General features: G+C 40.6%; 1 protein-coding gene across 2 annotated transcripts; it reads left to right on the top strand.

Moving 5' to 3' along the window:
• Positions 1 to 1061: 1061 nt before the first annotated feature.
• Positions 1062 to 17195, top strand: LOC135563561 (zinc finger protein 180-like). Of its 2 annotated transcripts, XM_065006358.1 has the most exons (3): positions 1062 to 1641; positions 11163 to 11702; positions 16282 to 17195. In XM_065006358.1, the coding sequence occupies exons 1-3, from the start codon at positions 1317 to 1319 to the stop codon at positions 16332 to 16334; spliced, it is 918 nt and encodes a 305-aa protein (XP_064862430.1). In that variant the 5' UTR covers positions 1062 to 1316; the 3' UTR covers positions 16335 to 17195. The 2 variants fall into 2 exon arrangements, with proteins under 2 accessions (XP_064862430.1, XP_064862429.1); XM_065006357.1 differs by lacking the exon at positions 16282 to 17195 and having other exon boundaries at positions 11163 to 13176.
• The last annotated feature ends 6819 nt before the right edge of the window (positions 17196 to 24014 follow it).

Raw genomic sequence — 24014 nt, 5'->3', positions numbered from 1 at the left:
CTTAAATTCCCAGACCGCCATCTGCTGACTGGAGTGGGTAACGCAGTTGAGTAAAACGTATATTTTATTTTCAGACATGTTAAAGTGTAGGAAGCATGAGTTTTTACTCACCAGTGTAACAACAGCATTGCCTTAAAGTCCCACATGATGTATTGTTACACCATGTAGGAGCAGTACAGATCTAGTCTGTTCATTATATACATCTACATAATGTATTGTTACACCATGTAGGAGCAGTACAGATCTAGTCTGTTCATTATATACATCTACATAATGTATTGTTACACCATGTAGGAGCAGTATAGACCTAGTCTGTTCATTATATACATCTACGTGATGTATTGTTACACCATGTAGGAACAGTATAGACCTAGTCTGTTCAATATATACATCTACATGATGTATTGTTACAAAATGTAGGAGCAGTACAGACCTAGTCTGTTCATTATATACATCTACATGATGTATTGTTACACCATGTAGGAGCAGTATAGACCTAGTCTGTTCAATATATACATCTACATAATGTATTGTTACACCATGTAGGAGCAGTATAGACCTAGTCTGTTCATTATATACATCTACGTGATGTATTGTTACACCATGTAGGAGCAGTATAGACCTTGTCTGTTCATTATATACATCTACGTGATGTATTGTTACACCATGTAGGAGCAGTATAGACCTAGTCTGTTCATTATATACATCTACATGATGTATTGTTACACCATGTAGGAGCAGCATAGACCTAGTCTGTTCATTATATACATCTACGTGATGTATTGTTACACCATGTAGGAGCAGTATATACCTACAGTAGCTAGCTACTTATTTACATTTAGTATGACTTAATGAAACTGCCTTACATGTGCTGTAGTAAACATTTTTTAGTCGCACTAATCAATCAACACTTTCCTGTCTTTGTATGTGTCAATATAATAGTATTATTTAATTAAATTAATTGAAAATAATCTTATGATCCTCAACTGCGTTTCCCCTCCAGTCAGCAGACGGTGATGTGCGTCTTTCAGGCGATGCTGCCAGCGTGACGTATAATCTAGTGGACGGATCTTCAGAAACAGCTCGTCAACCACCTCCGTAGCTTGCTAGACAACATAGCCGAAAGATTCAAGCTATTTATACGCTTTCGGTGTATATTAGGTACTGTGTTGTACACACACTTCTGTCGTATCTACTTGTTAACCTATTTAATATAATATTACGTTATTTTGTATTAGTCAGCTATAGTAGCTGGCTGGTTAAGTTTAGCACTAGCCTAGTCGCTAATGATAGCTAGCTAGCTAACATCCCCGAACATGAGCTCCCTAAACTTCTCCCCTCCTGTTAAAGAAGAGGAGGTCTGGTGGACGGAGACAGAAGCTCTGGGGCTGAACATTGTCGTGAAAGAGGAGAAGGAAGAGGAGGATGTCACAGTAAAAAAAGAAGTGGTGGGTGAGGCTGTTACTGTGAATAAAAAGGAGAACGACGTTACAGTGAAAGAAGAGGAAGACGCGTTCAGAGTGAAAGAGGAGGAGGATGTTACTGTGAAGGAAGAGGATGCTGTTTTTGGAGTGAAAGAGGAAGGAGAGATTACTGTCACATTGAAAGATGAAGAGGAGGAGATATATCTGATTAACAACAGTAAGTACCGCCTTAAATTTGTTTTTAACTTTGGAGTTGGCTCGTCAGTACCTCTTCAACGGAGGGCCCCAGGATGATGACCGATATGCCTAGAATCAGACAACGTAGAGAACAAGCTACCCCTTGTTTTCTCCGTTCCGTTTCCAAAAAGTGACTTATTAACATATATATTTGAGAAGGGTCTACCTGCTGACCGCAGACTGGGGGGCACGGCATGTAGTGATCTTCGTGTAGTGATGATTTATTACACACCGTGCCCCCAATAGTGCCAATGTGAGAGTTGGGTTGGCTAAGCCTGTATTCAATGGAGAGAAATGCTAAGCTACTAGCCTCATGACATGAATATGCATAGCGATCTGGAGATATGAACTCATATAGTGTTTTATTAGAACACACCGTTCTATACAGTCCACCTGCTAGAGGTTCATATCTGACAGAGATGAACACATCGTTCTATACAGTCCACCTGATAGAGGTTCATATTTGACAGAGATGAAAATCTATGTTAGAAACTTAGAAAGAAGGGGAGGGTTGTGTGGTGAAGTTATATGCGAGTCTCTCCAGAATATCCTTTGCTGGCTTCCACCAATTCTTAATGTAATTTGGTTACATTCATTTCTGTTAATGCATGTATTAATTACAGTCATTTACCGTTGTCATTCTCGGAGTGGAAACATTGTCTGTTCAAAACCTGCTACACTTGTGAGAAACCAGTTTTGGTTTATTTCAGAACCACCATTTACAAGATTTGTCCATTTTTTTCTTTGTCTTTTTGTTTGTAGTTCTCCATGTGTGCAATGAGCATGTCTGGTTTCTCTGTCCTGATAATGTTGAGGGAGCGCCCACCTGAGTATAGAACTACTTGGCATGCTGTGCTGAAATGTAGGGAAGTGTTGTTGTTGTTTTTTACATCCAAGCTAAAAATGTCACTCAACCAGATGCATATGAACTACTATATCATGTCTGCATTATAAATGGTCTATCACTAGTTAACTGAAATGCTTACCACTCTTGGCTTTTGGCAAAGGACCAACACAGTCCACCAGAACCCTGCTGAAAGGTTTGTCAATAGCAGGAATAGGCTGCAAAGGTGCAACTGGGTCAGCTTGGTTTGGTTTGGTTTTACCTGTCCTCTGGCAAACAAACTTCATTAAACTCTACTTCTGCATGTATCTCAGCAAAAAGAGGAGAGAGGGAAACATCTTCACTCTGTTCATCAATCTGCTGCTTCCTAGAAACATCTTTACTCTGTTCATCAATCTGCTGCTTCCAGGAAACATCTTTAATCTGTTCAGCAATCAGCTGCTTCATAGACATCCAAGTGTCAACTGTAGGGATCCTCTCTTCATTCAGAGGTTCTAAAAACTCTCACCTTTGGTGTTTTCGAAGGAGCGGTAAACTCAGGAGGTTTACCTAAATCAGGATCACCCATAAACGTCTCGAACAGATTAACCATGGTGGGATCGCTGACATCCTCAACACTAGACTTGCTCCCGGCCAATTTCTTAGACCGAGCATGTGTAACGGCACATGCTGGGAATACTGTAGGGTACTTTTCTGATAAACCATCAGGTTCCTCAATTCTGGGTTCCTTACAAACAACAGGATTTGGCACAACCTTCCCTCCAGCCAAATACTTTTCCAATTTGAATGAGACTCCCTTCACCAGTAGGCTAAGCCTCACTCCAACGACAACGGAATGAGAAATGTTTTAAGGTTATACCATGGACCATTTTGAATCAACAAAGAAAATGCAAATTATTTTATGTCAAAAATGTATTAGGCCATACTGCTGTAACCCATAGTAACAAATTGGATAACATTCACAATATGGAACAACAGTAACCATAGTAACTAGAGGTCGACCGATTATGATTTTTCAATACCGATACCGATTATTGGCGGGCCAAAAAAAAGCCGATATCGATTAATTGGCCGTTTTTTTTTTTTTTTTGCATGTTTTATTTTAGTTATTTGTAATAATGACAATTACAACAATACTGAATTAACGCTTATTTTAACTTAATATAATACATAAATCAAATCAATTTAGCCTCAAATAAATAATGAAACAGGTTCAATTTCATTTAAATAATTCAAAAACTAAGTGTTGGAGAAGAAAGTAAAAGTGCAATATGTGCCATGTAAGAAAGCTAACGTTTAAGTTTCTTGCTCAGAACATGAGAACATATGAAAGCTGGTGGTTCCTTTTAACCTCTTGTCGCACAGATCCATTTAGCGGGATCATTTTCATCGACATCCTGTGAATTGCAGAGCGCCAAATTCAAATGAAATTACTAAAAATATTTAATTTTCATGAAATCACAAGTGCAATACACCAAAACACCACTTAACATGTTGTTAATCCAGGCGGCGTGTCAGATTTCAAAAAGGCTTTACGGTGAAAGCAAACCATGCGATTATTTGAGGACAGCTCTCAGCAGACAAAATATTCCAAACAGCCAGCAGCAAAGTAGATTAGTCACGAAAGTCAGAAAAGCAATCAAATTAATCGCTTAACTTTGATGATCTTTGTATGTTTGCACACACGAGACTCACAGTTACACAATAAATGTTTGTTTTGTTCGATGAAGGTTTTTGGATATAAAGAGAATCTTTATTTGGTTGGCGCGTTTTGCTCAGTAATCCACAGGCTCGTGCGGTCACGACGGGCAGACGAAAATTCCAAATAGTATCCGGAAAGTACGTAGAAACATGTGAAACGGTTGTATAATCAACCCTCAGGCCTTTTCAATAGAAGAGAGAAAGAAAAGGTCTCGCTCCCGGCGCACACGCATGCACAAATCTGAGGACATCTGGCTATCCACTGATGCTATGTGATCATTCTCGCTCATTTTCAGAATAAAAGCCTGAAACTGTGTCTAAAGACGGTTCACACCTTGTGGAAGCCATAGGGAAAGGAATCTGGTTGATATCCCTTTAAATGGAGGATAGGCTTGCAATGGAAAAGAGTAGTTTCAGAAAAACAGCACTTCCTGAGTGGATTTTCCTCAGGTTATCGCCTGCAATATCAGTTATTTTATACTCACAGACAATATTTTGACAGTTTGAGACTTTTGAGTGTTTTCTATCCTAATCTGCCAATTATATGCATATTCTAGCTTCTGGGCCTGAGAAATAGGCAGTTTACTTTAGGCACGTTCGGCACGTTTTTCATCCAAACATCATAGGCACGTTTTTCATCCAAACATCAAAATACTGCCCCCTAGCCTAAAGAGGTTCCTTTTAACATGAGTCTTCAATATTCCCATGTAAGACGTTTTAGGTTGTAGTTATTATAGGAATTATAGGACTATTTCTCTCTATACGATTTGTATTTCATATACCTTTGACTATTGGATGTTCTTATAGGCACTTTGGTATTGCCAGTGTAACAGTATAGCTTCCGTCCCTATCCTTGCCCCTACCTGGGCTCGAACCAGGAACACCTCGACAGCAGCCACCCTCGAAGCAGCGTTACCCATCACTCCACAAAATCCGCGGCACTTGCAGAGCAAAGTCTCAGAGCGAGTGATGTTTGAAACACTATTAGCGTGCACCCCGCTAACTAGCTAGCCATTTCACATCGGTTACACCAGCCTAATCTCGGGAGTTGACAGGCTTGAAGTCATAAACAGCTCAATGCTTGAAGTTGCTGGCGAGCTGCTTGCGAAACGCACGAAAGTGCTGTTTGAATGAATGCTTACGAGCCTGCTGGTGCCTACCACCGCTCAGTCAGACTGCTCTATCAAATCATAGACTTAATTATAATAAACACACAGAAATACGAGCCTTTGGTCATTTAATATGGTAAAATCCGGAAACTATCATCTCGAAGACAACACGTTTATTCTTTCAGTGAAATACGGAACCGTTCCGTATTTTATCTAATGGGTGGCATCCCTAAGTCTAAATATTCCTGTTACATTGCACAACCTTCAATGTTATGTCATAATTACGTAAAATTCTGGCAAATTAGTTTGCAATGAGACAGGCTGCCCAAACTGTTGCATATACCCTGACTCTGCGTGCAAAGAACGCAAGAGAGGTGACAACATTTCACCTGGTTAATATTACCTGCTAACCTGGAATTATTTTAGCTAAATATGCAGGTTTAAAAATATATACTTCTGTGTATTGATTTTAAGAAAGGCATTGAAGTTTATGGTTAGGTACACGTTGCTTTTTCGTGTCTTTGCTCCATCGACTTTTTTGCGAATGCGCACCGCATCCTGTTTACTAGCCTGTTCAACCTCTCTTTCATGTCGTCTGAGATTCCCAGAGATTGGAAAGCAGCTGCGGTCATCCCCCTCTTCAAAGGGGGACACACTCTTGACCCAAACTGCTACAGACCTATATCTATCCTACCCTGCCTTTCTAAGGTCTTCGAAAGCCAAGTCAACAAACAGATTACCGACCATTTCAAATCCCACCATACCTTCTCCGCTATGCAATCTGGTTTCAGAGCTGGTCATGGGTGCACCTCAGCCACGCTCAAGGTCCTAAACGATATCTTAACCGCCATCGATAAGAAACAGCACTGTGCAGCCATATTCATTGATCTGGCCAAGGCTTTCGACTCTGTCATTCACCACATCCTCTTCGGCAGACTCGACAGCCTTGGTTTCTCAAATGATTGCCTCGTCTGGTTCACCAACTACTTCTCTGATAGAGTTCAGTGTGTCAAATCGGAGGATCTGTTGTCCGGGCCTCTGGCAGTCTCTATTGGGGTGCCACAGGGTTCAATTCTGGACCGACTCTCTTCTCTGTATACATCAATGATGTCGCTCTTACTGCTGGTGAGTCTCTGATCCACCTCTACGCAGAAGACACTGTCATGACGTTGGCCTGGGGGATAGGTTTATGACAGTCATAAATACCTCTTCCCCCATTTCCCTTATTTAACCTACTGAGGTTACATTTAAAAAAAACCTTGGTTAACATAGAGATTCTGGGAACATCAGTATGTGGGGGGAAATTAACTATATTCTGGTAATCCGAACAATTGAACATAAGCAGTGGTACTTAATGAATATGATGTCAGTTCAGTTGTCATCTGAGACATTCTCATCAATGATAAGATGACAAACTCTAAAGTGGAAAGTCTACACATAAGAGTTATCAGATTCACATGGAATTGTTGTTCAATTTAAATGTTTGAATATGAAATTATTTGTGATGGGATGAACTGTGATTTTAGCTTCCAAAATGTGAGATTTGGATTTCCATAAAATAGGGCTGCTCAATCAGTGGCCCTCCCCTGTGAAGGGACAAGGGCTATAAAACTTTTCAAACACACCCTCCTCTCCCTTACTATATAAGCCCTTGACGACAACATAACTTCCTTTTCCGAGGATATGAGGATGACGATCCTATCTCAGAATGGTTCAGATAAAACTACAGAACGAAGCCAACATCAGCATGAGCTTTGGTTGCGAATGATATGAACTGTGAACTCTTATTCACGACAGAAGTGATACCTCCTAGCCGTTGAGTTAGCGACCGCAGCTGCAAACGCAGGTTAGGAAGGAACAGACAGAGTATCCCATCTACCACACAACGACATTACTACAACTTATCCAAGTGACCACCAGAGACATTCTTCAAAGGACAGAGGACTTGGTTTGGCAACACGGTCTTCCATCTACCACCAACCTACTGAAGCGCAGCTCAGAGTAAATATTTATTGCATTTTCCTTTTCCAAATGGGTGGTAATTTAGAATGCATAAGATACTGTATTTACGATAGCACAGCTTCGCCTTGGTTCCCGTCTTCCCGCTCTTGGTTCGCGTCTTCCCGCTCTTGGTTCCTGTCTTCCCACTCAACCCAGCCCCTTTTCCTTTGTGTAACAAGCTGTCATATTTGTTCCGCCCGCAAGGGATGTTTTTCTATGACGTAAAGAATTATCCAGGTATAATTCATTCTTTGTGTATGTGAATTCTGTGTGATTAATTAGGTATTTAGTAAATAAATAAGTCAACCCAATTTTGTATTGCTGATTCAAATTGTTAGCCAGGGTTCTTGCAGAAAACCAAGAATTGACAACTTTCAGATTATGAGAATGAAGTAAAATGATGATTGATATTGACTGCTATTGATGTAAAATATTACTAGATCTTTAAGAGTTTATTCGGAAGATAACAGCTCTATCAATATTATTTATTAGACACGACAACACCATTCTGTATACTTCTGGCCCTTCTTTGGACACTGTGTTAACAACCCTCCAGGCGAGCTTCAATGCCATAAAACTCTCCTTCCGTGGCCTCCAATTGCTCTTAAATACAAGTAAAACTAAATGCATGCTCTTCAACCGATCGCTGCCTGCACCTGCCCGCCTGTCCAACATCACTACTCTGGACTGCTCTGACTTAGAATATGTGGACAACTACAAATACCTAGGTGTCTGGTTAGACTGTAAACTCTCCTTCCAGACTCACATCCAAAGTTACAATCCAAAGTTACATCTAGAATTAACTTCCTATTTCGCAACAAAGCATCCTTAACTCATGCTGCCAAACATACCCTTGTAAAACTGACCATCCTATCAATCCTCAACTTCAGCAATGTCATTTACAAAATAGCCTCCAATACCCTACTCAATAAATTAGATGCAGTCTATCACAGTGCCATCCGTTTTGTCACCAAAGCCCCATATACTACCCACCACTGCGACCTGTACACTCTCGTTGGCTGGCCCTCGCTTCATACTCGTCGCCAAACCCACTGGCTCCAGGTCATCTACAAGACCCTGCTAGGTAAAGTCCCCCCTTATCTCAGCTCGCTGGTCACCATAGCAGCACCCACCTGTAGCACGTGCTCCAGCAGGTATATCTCTCTGGTCACCCCCAAAACCAATTCTTCCTTTGGCCACCTCTCCTTCCAGTTCTCTGCTGCCAATGACTGGAACGAACTACAAACATCTCTGAAACTGGAAACACTTATCTCCCTCACTAGCTTTAAGTACCAGCTGTCAGAGCAGCTCACAGATTACTGCACCTGTACATAGCATCTATAATTTAGCCCAAACAACTACCTCTCCCCCTACTGTATTTATTTATTTATTTTGCTCCCCATTATTTCTATCTATCAGTATAGCTCATAGAGTTTCAAACGTCACTCCCTCTGAGCCTTCTAGTAGTTGTTTCTTTTGCTCTGCATAGGTAACGCTGCTTCGAGGGTGGCTGTTGTCATTGTGTTGCTGGTTCGAGCCCAGGGAGCAGTTGATTGACAAAGTCATGAAAAATTGGAAGAATCGAATGAACCACATTTTGGCTATGATAAAAGATATGCCTCTGGGGTGAAAATGATCCATGTTAGAAGTATGGTTCAATGGAAATATGTAGTGGGTGTAAAGTTTGTTTTAAATTATCACTCATTACAAATGACTCAAGACATGCTTCTCTTTGAATGACTTAATATAATCAACTTTTATGAAATAAATGAAAAATAAACTTTTTGTTCCTCAACTGTGTTGCCCACTCCAGTCAGCAGATGGCGATGTCCGTCTTTTAGGTTCAGGCGATGCTGCCAGTGTGACAATTTTGTTTCTGGTGTCCTTTGACAGCTCTTTGGTCTTGGCCATAGTGGAGTTTGGAGTGTGACTGTTTGAGGTTGTGGACAGGTGTATTTTATACTGATAACAAGTTCAAACAGGTGCCATTAATACTGGTAACGAGTGGAGGACAGAGGAGCCTCTTAAAGAAGAAGTTACAGGTCTGTGAGAGCCAGAAATCTTGCTTGTTTGTAGGTGAACAAATACTTATTTTCCACCATAATTTGCAAATAAATTCATAAAATATCCTACAATGTGATTTTTCTGGATTTTTTTTCTCATTTTGTCTGTCATAGTTGAAGTGTACTTATGATGAAAATTACAGGCCTCTCTCATCTTTTTAAGTGGGGGAACTTGCACAATTGGTGGCTGACTAAATACTTTTTTGCCCCACTGTATATCTCACTGGTCATCCCCAAAGCCAACACCTCCTTTGGCCTCCTTTCCTTCCAGTTCTCTGCTGCCAATGTCTGGAACGAATTGCAAAAATCACTGAAGTTGGAGACTTATATCTCCCTCACTAACTTTAAGCATCAGCTATCTGAGCAGCTTACCGATCGCTGCAGCTGTACACAGCCCATCTGTAAATAGCCCATCCAACTACCTACCCCATGTTTTTATTTACTTTTTTTGCTCTTTTGAACACCAGTATTTCTACTTGCACATCATCATCTGCACATCTATCTCTCCAGTGTTCATTTGCTAAATTGTAATTACTTCGCTACTATGGCTTATTTATTGCCTTACCTCCATACTCCATTTGCACACACTGTATATAGATTTTTCTATTGTGTTATTGACTGTTCATTTGTTTATCCCACGTGTAACTCTGTGTTGTTTTTGTCGCACTGCTTTGCTTTATCTTGGCCAGGTCACAGTTGTAAATGAGAACTTGTTCTCAACTGGCCTACCTGGTTAAATAAGGGTGAAATATAAATAAAATAAACAAATATCGTAACTTTATTGACAACACCCAAATGGATACTGTCATTAACGTGGTTCTTCAATAATTACACATAATTCTTAATACTTTAACTATTTTGTTAGTCACATGTTCAACTATCATCAGCTGATCCAATAAATCATTTTCTGAATGACAGTCAAATGACAAACATCACGACATGCAACAACAACAAAAGTGCTTCTTCATTCATTACTCTGGTAAAGACAGTTATGCCGTGCTCCACGTTGGATCCAACATCCCTACTTTGGTCATAATGTGTACAGAACTGTTCCTTAATGGATAGGCTATTATACAACACACAGAGCTATTTTCCTATATTTGTTGTTAGGTGAAGTTATGGGCCAAATTGGCAAACTGTGTTCAAACCCTCATTGTCAGGCTGATGAAAAAGCCAAAGAGCATTTTACTGGTTGAAGTGTTTTTTTAAGTACAAAGAGGTTTGTTTGCGATGATGACACAAATATTATATTAAGCAGGACATTCAAACGAGCCTTACAATTATAATCCAAAGTAGTGTGAAATGCACTCATAAGCAACCTGGAAATGGAGGTTTCTCCCCTGAGTTTTCCCCCGTTCACATTCAGAATACATTGTGAAAAACTAAAATCTTTGCTCACCATTTTTGCTCCAGGCAGATATACTACATCCATAACTATCGGTTTCCTCATTAGCATGGAGGAGTTTCTACAAACAATTTGCATGTGCATCGCCCTCATGCCGCAATTTTTTGCAAACACAGAATGGGCCTATATTGGAGACCAAAAGTCAACAACATGAATAACTTATTTCTAGTCTACAATCTTAGATGTTACTACTAATGTGAAAACAAGACAAAATATGACTATTCTTACTCATTTTAAGACAAATGTCAAATAATCAGTACATTCATTAGATGTCAATTGTTGTACAACATCATGGCTACGCTATTGGCATCACCTTTTACAGTGGATTTCTGCTGTTGTGGGCCTTTAACCATCTGTCTGACTTTGTTGTTCACACAGGAGAGAGACGGGACTACCATGGGCCCTCTGGGGAGCCTCAACAACCTCATGATGCTGACAAGGCAGAGAAGAGTCTCTCCACATTAGAACACCCCAAGAAACACCTGGAGAGATCCACAGGGAAGAGATCTCACCGCTGCTTTGACTGTGGGAAGAGTTACTCAAGATCAAGTTCACTAAAAGTACACCAGAGAATTCACACAAGTGATAAATCTCACTGCTGCTCTCACTGTGGGAAGAGTTTTACTCGGTCATCCAGCCTGATATCACACCAGAGAACACACACAGGAGAGAAACCTTATAGCTGTGCTCAATGTTTGAAGAGTTTTGTTTCATCTGGTGGCCTGACAGCACACCAGAGAACACACACAGGAGAGAGACCTTTTAGCTGTAATCAATGTGGGAAGAGTTTTACTCAGCTAAGCAGCCTGATATACCACCAGAGAACACACACAGGAGAGAAACCTTATAGCTGTGCTCAATGTGGGAAGAGTTTTACTACCTCTAGCAAGCGGACAAGACACCAAAGAACACACACAGGTGAGAAACCTTATAGCTGTAACCAATGTGGGAAGAGTTTTGCTTCATCTAGAGTTCTGACTGTACACCAGAGAACACACACAGGAGAGAAATATTTTAGCTGTAATCAATGTGGGAAGAGTTTTGTTTCATCTGGCAGCCTGACAGCACACCAGAGAACACACACAGGAGAGAAACCTTATAGCTGTGCTCAATGTGGGAAGAGTTTTACTAAGTCTAGCAATCTGACACGACACCAGAGAACACACACAGGAGAGAAACCTTGTAGCTGTAATCAATGTGGGAAGAGATACTCTGATAAAAGATATCTGATTAATCATCAGAAAATACATGATGGAGCTGTTTCATGATATCAATTAATTAATGTCACAATGTAGAATGTTTTAACATTGTAGTAGGATTATTTTAATAATGTCACAATGTTGAAACCATAACGTTTGCTCCCTGTTCAATTGATTTCAGCATGCTATGGATATTAGCCTTTTAACAAAAATAGTCGTTATGCTGTTTACTATGTTGGTGTCCAACTTGAATCAAAATGCAACACTATAAAATGTAGCGATCTGTTTTCTACAAATTGTCTTCTAACCAGGGATGTACACATTATTCCCAGATTCCGTGTGGTTTTTGAGCTGTTAGTTTTAACAGGACGTTCAATCTCATCTCCCTCCTATCACACAATTGATTTCAACATGATATCGTTGAGTGATGAAAATAAGTGTTACGTTCCTTTGTTTAGCGACCCCTACATTTAAATGCATCACTCCAAAATGTAGCTGACTGTCTTCTGCAGGTTGTCCTCTAACCAGTGAGGTGAAAGATATCTCCCATTTCAATGTGTTCTTTTAGTTGTGTTCGTTTCAACATCACGTACAACCTGATTTCCCCCCTAATCGATATCAGTGATTTATTGCTACTTGTCAAAACAACAGCGTTTCTGGTGCTTGTGCAGTTTATAAGGAGCTTGTTATAAAATACAAGTAATATGATTATTGTGGCAGATGTTTGTGTAAATAGCACATTTTATGTTTAGGCTTTCAATTTGTCCCAAACTGTTTATGAATATTGGTTATTGATTTGGACACGTTAAAACTGTGTTTTGACATTGGGGCTCCACCAAGCAAAATGTCATTGAAACTCTGCCCAACCTTAATATTTGTTTGGTTGTTGTTTAAAATGTGTATTTTCGGGTCATTTTTTTAATTACTTTAAAACAACGTAATTTCAACGTACTTTCAGTAGCCGAGTGGTTAGAGCGTTGGACTAGTAACCGAAAGGATCGAATCCCCGAGCTGACAAGGTAAAAATATGTTGTTCTGCCCCTAAACAGGGCAGTTAACCCGCTGTTCCTGGGCCGTCATTGTCGATAATAATTTGTTCTTAATTAACTGACTTGCCTAGTTAAATAAAGGTTAAATAAAAAGTGGACTAGAGTTCTAGAAGCAAGTGAGTTTTCAGATTCTATAAAGAAAAATGTGAAAAAAATAATACTATTGTATATTAATATTTAGAAATACCAGTTTTTAATTGTTGACAGCCAGTAGACGCCATGTTTTTATTGGTGAAGGTGAAGCATTGTAGTTGTTTATCATGTGAAATGGAAGTTGTTTTCTGTTGGTGGTGAGCAACCTCGTCCATCAAAAATGTAGGATATATTTGTTGTAGAGGTCGACCGATTAATCGGAATGGCCGATTAATTAGGGCCGATTTCAAGTTTCCATAACAATCGGAAATCAAATATGTTTGTCCGACGATTTTTTTAAATATAAATGTTGTTTTTTATACCTTAATTTAACTAGGCAAGTCAGTTAAGAACACATTCTTATTTTCAATGACGACCTAGGAACGGTGGGTTAACTGCCTTGTTCAGGGGTAGAACGACAGATTTTCACCTTGTCAGCTCGGGGGAGACAATCTTGCAACCTTACAGTTAACTAGTCCAACACAATAACGACCTGCCTCTCTCTCGTTGTGCTCCATAAGGAGACTGCCTGTTACGCGAATGCAGTAAGCCAAGGTAAGTTGCTAGCTACCATTAAACTTATCTTATAAAAAACAATCAATCATAATCACTAGTTAACTACACATGGTTGATGATATTACTAGATATCTAAGTATCTGACTGAGTGGTGGTAGGCAGAAGCAGGCGCGTAAACATTAATTCAAACAGCACTTTCGTGCGTTTTGCCAGCGGCTCTTCGTTGTGCGTGAAGCATTGCGCTGTTTATGACTTCAAGCCTATCAACTCCCGAGATGAGGCTGGTGTAACCGAAGTGAAATGAATAGCTAGTTAGCGTGCGCAAATAGCGTTTCAAACGTCACTCGCTCTGAGCCTTGGGGTGGTTGTTTCCCTTGCTCTGCATGGGTAACGCTGCTTCGGTGGTGGCTGTTGTCGTTGTGTTGCTGGTTCGAGCCCAGGGAGGGTCGAGGAGAGGGACGGAAGCTTTACTGTTACACTGTCAATACTAAAGTGCCTATAAGAACATCCAATAGTCAAAGGTTAATGAAATACAAATGGTATAGAGGGAAATAGTGCTATAATTCCTATAATAACTACAACCTAAAACTTCTTACCTGGGAATATTGAAGACTCATGTTGAAAGGAACCTCCAGCTTTCATATGTTCTGAGCAAGGAACTTAAACGTTAGCTTTTTTACGTGGCACATATTGCACTTTTACTTTCTTCTCCAACACTTTGTTTTTGCATTATTTACTTGAGGCTAAATTGATTTTATTGATGTATTATATCAGGTTAAAATAAGTGTTCATTCAGTATTGATGTAATTGTCATTATTACAAATAAATAAATAAAAAATCGTCCGATTAATCGGCCTCGGCTTTTTTGGTCCTCCAATAATCGGTATCGGCGTTGAAATATCATAATCGGTCGACCTCTAATTTGTTGTCTTAACCTGTTGCTTCTACCCGGGACGCTTGCGTCCCAACTAGAGCTCTGGAAATGCAAATACGCTACGCTAAATGCTAATAGTATTAGTTAAAACTCAAAAGTTCATTAAAATACACATGCAGGGTATCGAATTAAAGCTACACTCGTTGTGAATCCAGGCAACAAGTCAGATTTTTAAAATGCTTTTCGGCGAAAGCATGAGAAGCTATTATCTGATAGCATGCAACACCCCAAAAGACCCACAGGGGACGTAAACAAAATAATTAGCATTTCGGCGTTACACAAACCGCACAATAAAATAGAAAACATTCATTACCTTTCACCATCTTCTTTGTTGGCACTCCTAGATGTCCCATAAACACTATTTGGGTCTTTATTTCGATTAAATCGGTCCATATAAAGCCTAGATATCGTTATATGTAGACTGTGTGATAAACGAAAAAAACATAGTTTCAAAACGTAACGTCATTTTTTAAAATTCAAAAAGTCGACGATAAACTTTCACAAAACACTTCGAAATACGTTTGTAATGCAACTTTAGGTATTAGTAAACGTTTAATAAGCGATCAAATTCATCAGGAGGCGATGTAAAGATCATTAGCTGTCCGTCTGGAAAAAATGTCCGGCTAGAAACTCAACGAAAATATCCGGTCCTAGACCGGATTAGATACGGTGTCCTGTATGTGTTTGACCAAGAAAAAACTCGAAGGGAAATGACAAGACTCTAGACACCCTGTGGAAGCTGTAGGTACTGCAACCTCAGTCAATTAATTGTGGTTCACGTTTATCAATGGGTTCAAGTAGCGCATGGATATATTTTCCCCATTTTCAGTGATCAGTTTTTCCTGTGCTTTTCGATGTAAATGCCGTTCTGGTAAAGCCACAGCAGTGATTTAACCAGTTTTTTAAACGTCTGAGTGTTTTCTATCCACACAGACTAAGCAAATGCATATACTATATTCCTGGCATGAGTAGCAGGGCGCTGAAATGTTGCGCGATTTTTAACAGAATGTTCAAAAAAGTAGAGGGTCGACTGAAGAGGTTAAAGGGGAAGGTGTTACGGGCTTTGGTTTTTCCATTTATGTTTTGAGGTTGGACTTTAGGACGCACTGATTGGCGTCACCTCGTTAGTCAGTATGTGTTACACTTGAGCTGGCTTGTCCATCTCGTTAGTGGGAAGGTGTTTCACCTGAGCTGGTCCAGGTTCTATTTAAGAGTGTCTGGCCCAGTGCTCCAGTTGTCTTGATAGATGTGTAGAGTCAACACCTTTAGTTGCTCCACATTTTTGGTTTACTTCCTGTCTTTAAGTTTGGTGTGGGTTTTTCTTTTGTTTGCCTCTTCTTGGGCAGATTTAGTGGGTCTCATGGTGGGTGTCTTAGGTCCCAGTTGTTGTTACTAGTCAATTTTCAGTGGACACCCTCAGTGTCTTTCAGAACCCCTTCTAAAAAACAAGCTTATATTTTGGGTTGGATATTGCATCCGATTAATATTTTAATCAATGGAATTTCCATAGGGTGCTCATTAGTCTTCTGTTTGTTGTGTACTAAATGTTTTTTTTTTCTGTGAAGCCATTGTGTTGCATCCATGTCTGAAATGTGCTGTATAAATAAAGCTTGATTTGATTTCAACAACAAAATGTTATTTTTTTTATTTCACCTTCATTTAACCAGGTAGGCCATTTGAGAACAAGTTCTCATTTACAACTGCGACCTGGCCAAGATGAAGCAAAGCAGTGCGACAAAACAACAGGTACACATGGAATAAAAAAAAGTACAGTCAATAACACAACAGAAAAATATATATACAGTGTGTGTAAATGGAGTAAGGAGGTAAGGCAATAAATAGGCCATAGTGGTGAAATAATTACAATTTAGCAATTAAACACTGGAGTGATAGATGTGCAAGGAGAAATACTGGGGTTCAAAGGAGCAAAAATAAATAACAATACGGGGATGAGGTAGATGGGTGTGGCTATTTACAGATGGGCAATGATCAGTAAGCTGCTCTGACAGCTGATGCTTAAAGTTAGTGATGGAGATACATATATGAACCCAATGACTGACCAATCGAAAGACTCTTGGTCCCTCTGAGTATGAAAATCAGTAACAATTCCATGTCAAAGGATAAACCAGATCAATCCCACTTTTCCAGCCTGCTATGTCATGTTCTGTGGCCTTGCTGTTCCATTTCTTGACTGCCCCTGCAACACAGAAATAAACACATTCAGTCATATTATATAAAACACTCAAAGTAATGGATATGGAGCGTCTATGGCCTCAGTTACACCCGATCATCCGATCACTCCAAACTGCATTAGGTTCAGATCTACCAGGATTGGCCTTGGACACAGTCAGGCCACTGAATGTGAATGAGTAGGGAAAAGTACATTTTACACAAATTAACTTCATAATGTCAAAGAACAAATGTGTGTCTGAGGGGAAATTAACGTTCATACAGCCAGAAGGGTGAGAAATTACACCAATATCAGTGGACAATTTGCACTAATGTAAATAAACATAGATGATGGAACATATTACCTTTTGCTGATGCAATTAACTGCCAAGGGGACATAAGTATTTACCATCTAAACCATATGTGACCTCTCACCTCTCTGGCTGTAGAAGTGTTCTTCCTAACCAGTCCCTCAACAGCTCTCTGACTGAGCTCCACCCTCACTGGGTCTTCAGAGGAGAGGAGGGATGAGGAGGGTTGGAAGGATGAATGGATCAGTCAGTCAAAGTGTAGAGCTGCTGTCTGACAAAATCACTATTTTAGTAGTTAATTAAAGGAAATAAGGCTTTATGACTGCTGAATACCAACTATCTATCACTTAGATAATTTATTTTCAGGTAGAGATACATCCTTGGGACGTCCCTAGACCTTTGAAGTTGACATTTAAAAGGGTTAAGGAAGGGTTTAGGGTAGGGATGTTCCAAGGATACCGGAAAGCATTGACCATTGTGCATTCTTCTCTGTTTTACATAGCAGGTGATGGGTTCTGACTTCTGAAATTGAAAATATTAAATATCCTTATTCATGTCACTGTTTGAGAGGGGAATGTAGAACGTTTACATTCTGTCAGAATGTGTTATTGTTAGACGTAAGGGATCCTATGGAACGAGAAGGCCCGCAGTCTGGAACAAGTCAACAAGACAGCAGTGAGGTGGGGTGGAGAAGGGCCACAGTCTGGTACAAGTCAACAGGACAGCCGTGAGGTGGGGAGGAGGGAGGAATTTAGGCCGAGGTCAGGTCAGATGAAGTGAGGAAGAACTGATACCACAAAAGTTCTGCCTAGTAACAGGGGTGTAAGGAGGAGACTCAGCAGAAAGTGTTAAATACCAGTCAGGAGGAGACACAGCATAAAGGGTTAAATACCAGTAAGGAGGAGACTCAGCATAAAGGGTTAAATACCAGTAAGGAGGAGACTCAGCATAAAGGGTTAAATACCAGTAAGGAGAAGACTCAGCATAAAGGGTTAAATAGCAGTGCTTGTGTGCATAAGTCTTGGTCTTATGCAGCTGTGACTTAGTGGGTGAATAAACTTGGTTTGAGCTTTACGTCTGAGGTTTTTACTCTTTATTTACAACTTAACACAGGTGTAAAAGAAACACAGACATGACAGGTAGGCGCACAGTGGATTATGGTCATTGTAGTTAATTACAACGTTTTATGCGCTAAACTATATAGAATATTGGCCTGTTGGAAACTACAACTCCCTACTACATCACACATTTCAGTCTAGATCTGATTTATCTCTAGAGAAACTACAACTCCCTACTACATCACACAGTTCAGTCTGGGTCTGATTTATCTCTAGAGAAACTACAACTCCCTACTACATCACACAGTTCAGTCTGGGTCTGATTTATCTCTAGAGAAACTACAACTCCCTACTACATCACACAGTTCAGTCTGGGTCTGATTTATCTCTAGAGAAACTACAACTCCCCACTACATCATACAGTTCAGTCTGGGTCTGATTTATCTCTAGAGAAACTACAACTCCCTACTACATCACACAGTTCAGGCTGGGTCTGATTTATCTCTGTGCAATGTTGTGAGGGAAAATCTATGTTAACCTCTTTAAGTTGATATGACTTCTAATGTGTTGAAGGATTTCTTTAAGGTTGAGAAGTTTATGTGTATGTTTGTGTGGGTGTGCAACCACACGCCCTCTCGACAGACAGGCCAAAGGAGCTTGCTTGGCCCAATTCGGGGAACCGTTGATCTACTTCAGAGGAACTGTGTCTAGAGTGATTTCCTGTTGTTTTGACACCTCACTAGAAGACTAGAATAACCAGCTGTTGCTACAGAACGAGACAACCAATTCACAGTTAGTCTGTGTCTCATTCTCCACACATGGACACATACCAAGATCACGTGTTTTCTATATGCACAAGATAGTTTGACTATATAAGGCTTCTGAACTCCTTGTGTCATCGAGCTCTCTGCCTTCCACCTCAGAGAGTAGGGCTGACAAGCTACATTATTGCAATTCTTATCAAATAAAGGTTGATTGTTTGAAGAAATGGCATATTCTTTTCTTTTTGGTTAGAATTTCCACCACAATGTGCAGTAGGCTTTTTCAATACCAACAATGATAGACCAGACTCAGTACAGAATGAATGACTGACTGCCCAGTTCAACTTCAATTCACCGTCTCACCTCATACTGTATTGGAGCAGCAGCAGCTGACTGCCCAGTTCAACATCGGTTCACCATCTCACCTCATACTGTATTGGAGCAGCAGTAGCTGACTGCCCAGTTCAAAATCAGTTCACCATCTCACCTCATACTGTATTCGAGCAGCAGTAGCTGACTGCCCAGTTCAACATCAGTTCACCATCTCACCTCATACTGTATTGGAGCAGCAGTAGCTGACTGCCCAGTTCAACATCAGTTCACCGTCTCACCTCATACTGTATTGGAGCAGCAGTAGCTGACTGCCCGGTTCAACATCAGTTCACCGTCTCACCTCATACTGTATTGGAGCAGCAGCAGCTGACTGCCCGGTTCAACATCAGTTCACCGTCTCACCTCATACTGTATTGGAGCAGCAGCAGCTGACTGCCCGGTTCAACAGCAGTTCACCGTCTCACCTCATACTGTATTGGAGCAGCGGCAGCTGACTGCCCGGTTCAACATCAGTTCACCGTCTCACCTCATACTGTATTGGAGCAGCGGTAGCTGACTGCCCAGTTCAACATCAGTTCACCATCTCACCTCATACTGTTTTGGAGCAGCGGTAGCTGACTGCCCAGTTCAACATCAGTTCACCATCTCACCTCGTACTGTATTGGAGCAGCAGCAGCTGACTGCCCTGTTCAACATCAGTTCACCATCTCACCTCATACTGTATTGGAGCAGCAGTAGCTGACTGCCCAGTTCAAAATCAGTTCACCATCTCACCTCATACTGTATTGGAGCAGCAGCAGCTGACTGCCCAGTTCACCGTCTCACCTCATACTGTATTGGAGCAGCAGTAGTTGACTGCCCAGTTCAACATCAGTTCACCATCTCACCTCATACTGTATTGGAGCAGCAGCAGCTGACTGCCCGGTTCAACGTCAGTTCACCGTCTCACCTCATACTGTATTGGAGCAGCAGCAGCTGACTTGATCGTTGATGCTAATCAGCATGTTTTGAATCTGAGAGTAAATAGAGCCGACTACACTCTAAAAATGATGGGTTCAACTGGAGTTGTTCTCAGATCCCCTAAGAACCGTAGGGTTCTTGGTCAATGAAAAACAGCCCCAAAAGGTTCTTCAAAGAACTTGTTAGAAGGTGGGTTCATCGAGGAACCTTTTTTTATATTTTTTTATTTCACCTTTATTTAACCAGGTAGGCTAGTTGAGAACAAGTTCTCATTTGCAACTGCGACCTGGCCAAGATAAAGCATAGCAGTGTGAGCAGACAACACAGAGTTACACATGGAGTAAACAATTAACAAGTCAATAACACAAAAGGAAAAAAAAGGGAATCTATATACATTATGTGCAAAAGGCAATTTTGCAGATTAACACTGGAATGATAAATGATCAGATGGTCATGTACAGGTAGAGATATTTGTGTGCAAAAGAGCAGAAAAGTAAATAAATAAAAACAGTATGGGGATGAGGTAGGTAAAAGTGGGTGGGCTATTTGCCGATAGACTATGTACAGCTGCAGCGATCGGTTAGCTGCTCAGATAGCAAATGTTTGAAGTTGGTGAGGGAGATAAAAGTCTCCAACTTCAGCGATTTTTGCAATTCGTTCCAGTCACAGGCAGCAGAGAACTGGAACGAAAGGCGGCCAATGAGATGTTGGCTTTATGGATGATCAGTGAGATACACCTGCTGGAGCGCGTGCTACGGATGGGTGTTGCCATCGTGACCAGTGAACTGAGATAAGGCGGAGCTTTACCTAGCATGGATTTGTAGATGACCTGGAGCCAGTGGGTCTGGCGACAAATATGTAGCGAGGGCCAGCCGACTAGAGCGTACAAGTCGCAGTGGTGGGTGGTATAAGGTGCTTTAGTGACAAAACGGATGGCACTGTGATAAACTGCATCCAGTTTGCTGAGTAGAGTGTTGGAAGCAATTTTGTAGATGACATCGCCGAAGTCGAGGATCGGTAGGATAGTCAGTTTTACTAGGGTAAGTTTGGCGGCGTGAGTGAAGGAAGCTTTGTTGCGGAATAGAAAGCTGACTCTTGATTTGATTTTCGAATTGGAGATGTTTGATATGAGTCTGGAAGGAGAGTTTACAGTCTAGCCAGACACCTAGGTACTTATAGATGTCCACATATTCAAGGTTGGAACCATCCAGGGTGGTGATGCTGGTCAGGCGTGCGGGTGCAGGCAGCGAACGGTTGAAAAGCATGCATTTGGTTTTACTAGCGTTTAAGAGCAGTTGGAGGCCACGGAAGGAGTGTTGTATGGCATTGAAGCTCGTTTGGAGGTTAGATAGCACAGTGTCCAAGGACGGGCCGGAAGTATATAGAATGGTGTCGTCTGCGTAGAGGTGGATCAGGGAATCGCCCGCAGCAATAGCAACATCATTGATATATACCGAAAAAAGAGTCGGCCCGAGGATTGAACCCTGTGGCACCCCCATAGAGACTTCCAGAGGACCGGACAGCATGCCCTCCGATTTGACACACTGAACTCTGTCTGCAAAGTAATTGGTGAACCAGGCAAGGCAGTCATCCGAAAAACCGAGGCTGCTGAGTCTGCCGATAAGAATATGGTGATTGACCGAGTCGAAAGCCTTGGCAAGGTCGATGAAGACGGCTGCACAGTACTGTCTTTTATCGATGGCGGTTATGATATCGTTTAATACCTTGAGCGTGGCTGAGGTGCACCCATGACCGGCTCGGAAACCAGATTGCACAGCGGAGAAGGTACGGTGGGATTCGAGATGGTCAGTGACCTGTTTGTTGACTTGGCTTTCGAAGACCTTAGATAGGCAGGGCAGGATGGATATAGGTCTGTAACAGTTTGGGTCCAGGGTGTCTCCCCCTTTGAAGAGGGGAATGACTGCGGCAGCTTTCCAGTCCTTGGGGATCTCAGACGATATGAAAGAGAGGTTGAACAGGCTGGTAATAGGGGTTGCGACAATGGCGGCGGATAGTTTCAGAAATAAGAGGGTCCAGATTGTCAAGCCCAGCTGATTTGTACGGGTCCAGGTTTTGCAGCTCTTTCAGAACATCTGCTATCTGGACCTCCGTTGTTGCTGGACTTCTTCCGGGAACTTCGCAATTACAACTGAAAACGATGGTGACAAGTTTGGATGCGACAACAGTTAAAAAAGTTAAGTTGGGTTGATGTTTGGCTCTGAAAATGTATCGAAATTATTTATATATAATCATATAACATACTAATAATGAATAACGAAGATAATGATGGTTTTCTGTGAATAACTTCCATAACGTCACTATAGTTAATTACCGTAAATATCATCGGCGTTGTATGAGCTACAGTACAGTACTGTTATCTAGCTAGATAACGTTATGTCCTAACTAGGCAGAACTAGGTTTGGATTATATTCCTAAACTATATTCTTTCCCATATATTGTATATCGTTTCCATAAAGCCAAAATGGCTTTACTCTCATTAACGTAAGTTTCCAATCTAGAGCAGTTCTCACTATTGTGGTAATGAACTAGCTAAAGTTAACTATCTAACTGTTAAAGGAATTAAATTGCTCTATGTTTTAATATCCAATTCAAATTAAACACTCTGTCAATTCATAAGGATTTGTAATTCCCTTATTCTATAATGATAGACAGAGCCCAGTCATAAAGTCAGACAGCAGAGTTTATTCAAGAGAGTACTCCCACAATACAGGTTACCACAGGTTATAAACTGAAAATGACGTCATTAGTTCCAACACCATCCCGTGCCATCTCCGTTCCAGTACAAAGGCTGTATCTCAAGCCTTCCCAAATCCGTCTCCCTACCAATTTAATATAATTTACCAGTCAAGGCCTTCTCGTGTAGATAAGCATTCAACTAGCAGTCTGAAGATTTGTACCAAGGAACCGACAGTCATTGTTCTAAACCTTGACCACATTCACACACATTATATTCAGTACTGGGATCAAGAAAGAAAACTCATACATATACAGAATAGTATTCTGATTAGTACATATACAGTAACACAATAGTATTCGGATTAGTACATATACAGTAACATACTAGTATTCTGATTAGTCAGTCCTGATTGAAATGTATACATAATTAGTCATCATTGATAAAAAATTCCCTTAACACTAACTAACTAACTGTCCAGACAAGATGTTACAACAATCTGAATCGTCAATGCTTCCTCTTTATATAGCCTGCTACGGCATGCAATACTATTAACTCACAAGGGGTTTAACGTTACATGGACAATACTGTCCCATTTTGGAAACGTTACATGGACAATACTATCCCATTTTGGAAACGTTACATGTACGCCCCCTTGTGGAGGGAAAATAATAGCTTAGATGAAAGCTGTAGATGGGATTCAAATGCATAATGGTATTAATACAGTGTCTAGACTACCTCTTTTATATAAATGCCCTTCAGAATCCAAACACAGTATTGCCACGCAGAAAAATGTGGCATATAATCTTTCAAGTCAGCCTGATAAAATATTTAACAATTTTTGTACAAAGATATCTTGAAATGTGATTTTAGGTCTGTATGGCAGTACTGTATTGGCTAGTGCTTTCTTCAATATGTTCTTCTATTTTACATTCAATTGTATGTCTATGCCATGTATCTTTCAATATATATATATATATATATATATATATATTAATGCTTGCAAGACTATTCTTTGACACATTTTCTCTTCCTTTGAAATTCTTATAAGACAGAACATGGACACTATGCAATTGGGATCAAGGAGAAGGTACAGATATGTTGTAGGACAGC

Source organism: Oncorhynchus nerka, linkage group LG21, assembly GCF_034236695.1.
Source record: "Oncorhynchus nerka isolate Pitt River linkage group LG21, Oner_Uvic_2.0, whole genome shotgun sequence".
NCBI lineage: Eukaryota > Metazoa > Chordata > Actinopteri > Salmoniformes > Salmonidae > Oncorhynchus > Oncorhynchus nerka.
The sequence above is the reverse complement of the archived record's forward strand: the minus strand, read 5'-3'. Positions and strand labels throughout refer to the sequence as shown.